General features: G+C 44.5%; 1 protein-coding gene across 3 annotated transcripts; it reads left to right on the top strand.

Annotated features, from left to right (window-relative positions):
- The first annotated feature begins 2,621 nt into the window (after nt 1–2,621).
- LOC115170099 (angiopoietin-related protein 3) lies at nt 2,622–6,673 on the top strand. 3 transcript variants are annotated; one of them, XR_003870969.1, is made up of 8 exons: nt 2,622–3,239; nt 3,580–3,690; nt 4,238–4,361; nt 4,534–4,647; nt 4,875–4,970; nt 5,099–5,371; nt 5,561–6,480; nt 6,546–6,673. XR_003870969.1 is itself a non-coding variant. In XM_029726387.1 (7 exons), the coding sequence occupies exons 1-7, from the start codon at nt 2,724–2,726 to the stop codon at nt 5,776–5,778; spliced, it is 1,446 nt and encodes a 481-aa protein (XP_029582247.1). In that variant the 5' UTR covers nt 2,622–2,723; the 3' UTR covers nt 5,779–6,672. The 3 variants fall into 3 exon arrangements, 2 of the variants coding, with proteins under 2 accessions (XP_029582247.1, XP_029582246.1); XM_029726387.1 differs by having other exon boundaries at nt 3,580–3,684; nt 5,561–6,672; XM_029726386.1 differs by having other exon boundaries at nt 5,561–6,672.
- The last annotated feature ends 405 nt before the right edge of the window (nt 6,674–7,078 follow it).

The following is a 7,078-nucleotide window of genomic DNA, read 5'->3' as shown; positions in this document are numbered from 1 at the left end:
CAGATCTGGGGAAGGCTACCAAAACATTTCTGCAGCATTGAAGATCCCTAAGAACACACTTGCCTCCATCATTCTTAAATGGAAGAAGTTTGGAACCAGCAAGACTCTTCCTAGAGCTGGCAGCCCAGCTCAATTGAGCAATTGGGGGAGAAGGGCCTTGGTCAGGGAGGTGGCTAAGAACTTGATTGTCACTCTGACAGAGCTCCAGAGTTCCTCTGTGGAGATGGGAGAACCTTTCAGAAGGACAACTATCTCTGCAGCCCTCTACCATTCAGGCCTTTATGATAGAGGGGCCAGACAGAAACCAGCCCTCAGGAAAGGCACATGACAGCCCGCTTGGAGGACTCTCGGATTATGAGAAACAAGATTCTCTGTTCTGATGAAACCAAGTTTGAATTCTTTGGCCTTAATGCCAAGCGTCACGTCTGGAGGAAACCTGGCACCATCTCTTACAGTGAAGGATGGTGGTGGCAGCATCATGCTGTGGGGATGTTTTCAGCAGCAGGGACTGGGAGACTAGTCAGGATCGAGGGAAAGATGAACGGAGCATAAAGAGATCCTTGATAACAACCTGCTCCAGAGAGCTCAGTACCTCAGACTGGGGAGAAGGTTCACCTTCCAACAGCACAACGACCCTAAGCACACAGCCAAGACAATGCAGGAGCGGCTTCAGGACAAGGCTCTGAATGTCCTTGAGTGGCCCAGCCAGAGCCCGGACTTGAACCTGATCGAACCTCTCTGGAGAGACCTGACAATAGCTGTACAGCAACGCTCCCCATCCAACCTGACAGAGCTTCAGAGGATCTGCAGAGAAGAATGGGAGAAACTCCCCAAATACAGGTGTGCCAAGCTTGTAGCGTCATACCCAAGAAGACTCGAGGCTGTAATCGCTGCCAAAGGTGATTCAACAAAGTACTGAGTAAAGGGTCTGAATACTTATGTCAATGTGATATTTCAGTTTTTTCTTTGTCATTATGGGGTTTTATGTGTAAATTGATAAGAAGAATAAGGCTGTAACGTAACAAAATGTGGAAAAAGTCACTTTCCAAATGCACCATTATTGCTTGCAAGTACACTAAATATACACAAGTATGTGGACATCCCTTCAAATTATTTCAGCAACACCCGTTGCTGACAGGTGTATAAAATCGAGCACACAGCCATGCAATCTCCATAGACAAACATTTGTAAGAGAATGGCCTTACTGAAGAGCTCAGTGACTTTCAACCTGGCACTATCATAGGATGCCACTTTTCCAACAAGTCAGTTCGTCAAATTTCTGCCCTGCTAGAGCTGCCCCGGTCAAAGGTAAGTGCTGTTATTCTGAAGTGGTGTTGTCTAGGAGCAACAACGGCTCAGTCGCAAAGTGGTAGGCCACACAAGATCACAGAATGGGACCAGCAATTCCTGAAGCGTGTAGCGCATAAAAATTGTCTCCTCGGTTGCAACTCTCACTACCGAGTTCCAAACTACCTCTGGAAACAAAGTCAGCACAATAACTGTTTGTCTGGAGCTTTACGAAATGGGTTTCCATGGCTGAGAAGCCGCACACAAGCCTAAGATCACCATGTGCAATGCCAAGCGTCGGCTGGAGTGGTGTAAAGCTCGCCGCCATTGGACGATGATCCAACTTTCAAAACGAGTCCTTTCTGGTTAGCCACAGAAGTCAACTAGCTAGCTAAGTAGCTGTTTTGCTTTCTAGCACATTCGCTAATTTGTTTGTAAACAATTAACAAGTTAGTTAGCTACCACATGTGCTTGTCAAAACTGTCAACAGAGTAGCTAGCAAGCAACAAGATATGCCAAATAACAGTCTAAAATCCACTTGAGGGAAAATAAATCAGATTTGACCATTCAGACACAAGTCGTATGGCCAGGAATCAGAGGTGGTTTGAAATGGGACTTGACATATCTTATTCCATGTGCTTTTTGGCTGTTCAGACTGCAGGAAAAAGAACAGATTCGAATACGATATTTAACCCCCCCCCCCCAAAAAAAAATGGTTTACTTCAAACTGCCAATTTGAACAAGGCTTTAGAATCACTGTACTGCACTTCAGTAGCTGAATTTCCTGCAACTCTCCCAATGTAAATGTTAAGAATGTCTATTTCAAAATAAAAAAAGAAACTCCAATCAGATATAATAATTATACACAGTGGTTGTTGATAATAGCGTGCCCTGTTCAAGTCTAAATATATTTGGACTTGGAACTTTATTCCAACAATTTTTTGCTTAATATGCTTTCTGAGAACCAACAAGAACATCTTATTTGGTCTTCCATGACGATTCCCTGACTGGCACATGGATGTGGCAATTTTGGAATTGGCATCGATGGTGGATTCTTGTACCAGACTGGCACACCAGCGTGTTTTGAACTGAACATTCCGATTGAATGCATCACACACAGCTGCCCACTCAGTTCTATTCTTTGAATTTCAGAATAGAACACTGAAATAATAGTCAGACTCCAGTAATTTCAAACAAAGTCTACTCGTGAAAGAGTTAAGCTCTTTGTAAATTGGACTCATGAACGCTGCATCCATATTTGTAGAGGTAAAATCAGTTGAGACCCAGTAAGTTAATAATCAACCTCATCCCAGGCAGCCTATATAGTTTACTAGCTTTGTGTCCTGTGGTGTCTTTTCAAGGGAAGAGGGGACTCAAGCGGCTGGCCAGCTCACTACCAACACCTTGAAGGTCTCAAGATAGAAACAATCAACATAATGAAGCGAACGCTAACCTTTCTGTTCGTTCTTGTGGCTTCTTGGCCCCTGGTCCTCTGCGCCAAGGAGGAGTCCCTGTCCAAAGACTCTCCTCTCCCTCAGGTTCCCGCCGTCGAAACTCGCTCCCGCTTCGCCGCTCTGGATGATGTGCGCCTCCTGGCCAACGGTCTCCTCCAGCTTGGCCACAGCCTCAGGGACTTCGTCCATAAGACCAAGAGCCAGATAAACGACATCTTCCAGAAACTCAACATCTTCGACAGCTCCTTCAACCAGCTATCCGTGCTGGCCAGCGAGATCAAGGGGGAAGAGGAGGAGCTGAAGAAAACCACAGTGGTGCTCAAGGCCAACAATGAGCAGATACGGAACCTGTCGCTGGAGATCAATTCAAAGGTGGAGAGCATCCTGCAGGAGCGTAGCCAGCTTCGGAGCAAGGTGGGAGGGCTGGAGGTGAAACTGAGCGGCCTGTCTCAAGGCCTGGTCCCCGCTGAGCAGCTGGCTGAGATCAACTCACTGAAGGTGAGCCACCCCAACCTGACCTTAACCCATGGGGGGGAAATGAGTTGAACACAGTGTTAAAGCTGATTAAGATTCTCCCAATACTCACTGCAATATCCATGTAGAATACTGGTGTGGTAAGATACCAAGGACAAGGTAAGGTTTGTGGGGAAATTTTACAAGGTTTTCAGTCACTTCAACCAACCTCAAGAAGATACATTGACCAAAGTAACCTTTGGTTCTAGGGATTAGCCTACTCCCTAACACCACTATAGTACCAGATAGAAGTGTTGAACCCTATAAGGATAAATAGTCCTGTCTGGAGAAATAATCCATCACTGTCCTCTCATGTGTCTCACAGGATTTGATCCACACCCAGGAGAGGAGCATCAGTGAGCTGCTGAAGGCTGTGAGAGAGCAGAGCAACCAGCTCGACCACCAGAGGAGCAAGATGAAAACTCTGGAGGTGAAGGTGGTTATTGTACAACATGTAGCTTGAGCCTTACAGTCTTACAACCACGAGAACAGGCGTATTACTGTATTTTTATGTTCAATCCATTATAGTAACGATAATTATTTGGATTTATATAATCACCAGATGCTCAAAGTGCTTTACATTATATGGGTGAAACTCACCTTATCTACTATGATTATTCAGTAGGTTGACGTTTTTTGTCATGAATCTTGTCCTGGAGGCAGAACCGAGCGATTTCTGCTACATGGGCCGGCTGCAAAGTTAAAATTGTCTATAGTGTAAAAAAAAGAAAATTGAGGGTAGGGTTAGGTTTAAAATCAGATTTTATGACTTTGTGGCTGTGCCATCTAGTGACCACTCTGCAGAGCTGCCTCCAGAACAAGATTCATGACTAAAAAGGCTAACCTGTGATTATTCCCCTCATCTACCATGATTATACGTTAGAGCTTCATGTGTACGCTTCAACCCTATAAAAACGACTATTGTGCAGAGTGACAGAAATGACTGCTTGTGCCGTAACAACACTATTCCTTCTCATTTTCAGCTCACCTACAACCCTTTCATGCAAGAGACCATTGAGAAACCATCTGACAACTTCCAGTCGGTCACGCACAACCTCGCTGGGTATTTGACCAACACCTCCACCAATGGCAGTTTGGACATGACGGGTAGGGTGGCTTAAAAGGGTCATGATCATTTGTTTATTTTGTATTCCCATTAGCCGCTACTCTTTCAGGGTCCCTATAAAAACACAAGGTCCACACTAAAACACAATGTTTGAGGAACAACAGGTTTCAGCAAGGTGCTTCTGATAGACTGTAAAATATGGTTGTGTCACAGATCTCTCATCAGACTGCAGTGAGCTATTCAACAAGGGTGAGAGAGCCAGTGGAGTGTACGCCATCAAGCCTAACCAATCTGAGCCCTTCATGGTCTACTGTGACATGGGTGAAGGTAAGACAGACGAGTAGCACCAATGCTCCCAATGAAGGCTGCTGAGGGGAGGATGGCTCATAATAATGGCTGGAATGGAGTCAGTGGAATGGAGGGAATGGACTGGTATCAAACACGTGAAACCCATGTTTTTGATAGCATTCCAGCCATTAGAATGAGCTGAAACATTGTGTACTAATGTATATTTATTGATTTGAAGTTAAGCATTTCTTCTTTCCTTTCTGCAGATGGAGGGGCTACTATCATCCAGAGAAGGAAGGATGGGTCGATGAATTTCGATCAGAATTGGGAGAAGTATGAAAACGGATTTGGAGACTTTCAAGGTGAGTGATCAAGTTGTGAGGTGCAATGTGTACTTCCCATGACCAGTGCATCAGACCAGTCATCTCACGTGCCTGGGTATGTGTGTACAACTTCCACACTGAGCCTTATTGATTTGTCTGTGTCACAGGAGAGTTCTGGCTGGGCCTGAGGAAGATCCACTCCCTCGCTAGTCAAGGTGACACTTTCCTGAACATCCAACTGGAGGACTGGAAAAAGGGCAAACGCTTCATCGAGTACAACTTCTCTCTCGATGGACCCGAGGCCCACTATAGAATCCACCTCTCACAGGCATCCGGAAATCTGCCTGACGCAATGAGCAACCACACCGGTATGATGTTCTCCACCAAGGACCGGGACAATGACAAACTTGAAGACTCACACTGCGCCTTTACCTACACAGGTAAAGTGGTAGGGAGTGGGGAGGATGTTATGGGATTTTATGGATGCATGGTTTATCGTAGGGTTTGTTTGAATTAAATTATTTAATTTCATCTAATTTATGAAGCATACGATTTAATGGAACATTAGATTGAATGGAGATATTTTTCACACCAGCATCCAGTTTAACTAATCTGATGGGTTTTTGCAGGCGGCTGGTGGTTCAACGCTTGCGGAGACACCAATCTGAACGGGAAATATATCCACGTGAGACCCAAGGGACGGTCAGAGCGTAGGAGGGGAATCCACTGGAAGCCAACCCGAGGGGCCTCCTACTCCCTCCGATCCACCCAGATCTCCATTCGCTCCACCCGAGCCGCTACCGTTGCTTCATCCTCCTCAGAGACAGGCAACTTCAGCTCAGCATGAACACCAGACATTTACCTATGGACAGAAACAAGACATTGACCAACCTTTGGCGAAAATATGTGATAAGTCTCTGACAACAAGGCCTTAAAGAGATTTAGGAGGTCAGTTTAGTGAGTCTCTTCTGTCGACTGCACAGTCGGACCGAGTTGATTGAATAGGACTCTGAATCTGTGTCTCTAAACCACAGTTTGCCTTATAGCTAGTCTAAAAAGAGTTTGCCTTATAGCTAGTCTAAAAAGAGTTTGCCTTATAGCTAGTCTAAAAAGGATTCACTTCTCCTCTTCAGCATTAAAGGCTTTGGGACACAAGGAACCAAAATAATTGTCTAACATTTTTATACTCAGTTTAGCGTTCTAATTTTAGGGTGAAATTGTTCGACAACATCCTCGTATCGTTACATGCATTTGAGGAATCCTCTATGTAACTGTATTTCAGACTGTATAAATGGTGGATGGTATTCATACCTGAGATCTGCGCACAAACCTCATAAATATGCAAAACGTACATCATTCTTTTATGTGAAAAATTTGAGTTGAGCATGCAGATCTTACTGTAAGTCTGAATACAACCAGGTATGAAGTGGTGAGGAGTTGTGAGTTGAGCATGCAGATCTTACTGTAAGTCTGAATACAACCAGGTATGAAGTGGTGAGGAGTTGTGAGTTGAGCATGCAGATCTTACTGTAAGTCTGAATACAACCAGGTATGAAGTGGTGAGGAGTTGTGAGTTGAGCATGCAGATCTTACTGTAAGTCTGAATACAACCAGGTATGAAGTGGTGCACACAGGCATCCACCTGAATAAGAGCAGTTATCACCACTTACTGAGTCACATTGACTCTCAGCACATATGTACTGTAAATACTGTATTTTTAATAAATAAAGCATATTTATGACTACTGGTGTGGTTCTGAATAATTATCCTCGAAAGACTACAACAGTCGGTAACATGACAGTCTAAATGATTTAATTTCTAGCCAGCTCTAGATTTCAAATCAAATGATTTGATTTCTAGCCAGCCAGATTTGAAATAATTTGATTTCTAGCCAGCTCTACAGCCATGTTCCCAAAATGTTCTTGAATGGACTTATCAGAGGCTATAGGACGGGAGTATCATGATCGGCAGAATAAGTTAAGCACCAGTCTGACTTCGTGTCATGTTTCACAATGACACGAGTACAAGGAGTGGGATGTTAGCTAGACTGGTGCCCAGGCTGGTACCCAGGCTAGAACAAGTTGGTTCCTTTACGTAAACTGAGAGATGGCCTTCAGTGAGGGTACGAGAACATGGTGAGTGTCTGA

This window comes from Salmo trutta, chromosome 31 (genome assembly GCF_901001165.1).
Source record: "Salmo trutta chromosome 31, fSalTru1.1, whole genome shotgun sequence".
NCBI lineage: Eukaryota > Metazoa > Chordata > Actinopteri > Salmoniformes > Salmonidae > Salmo > Salmo trutta.
This window is presented reverse-complemented; position numbering and strand designations above follow the sequence as displayed.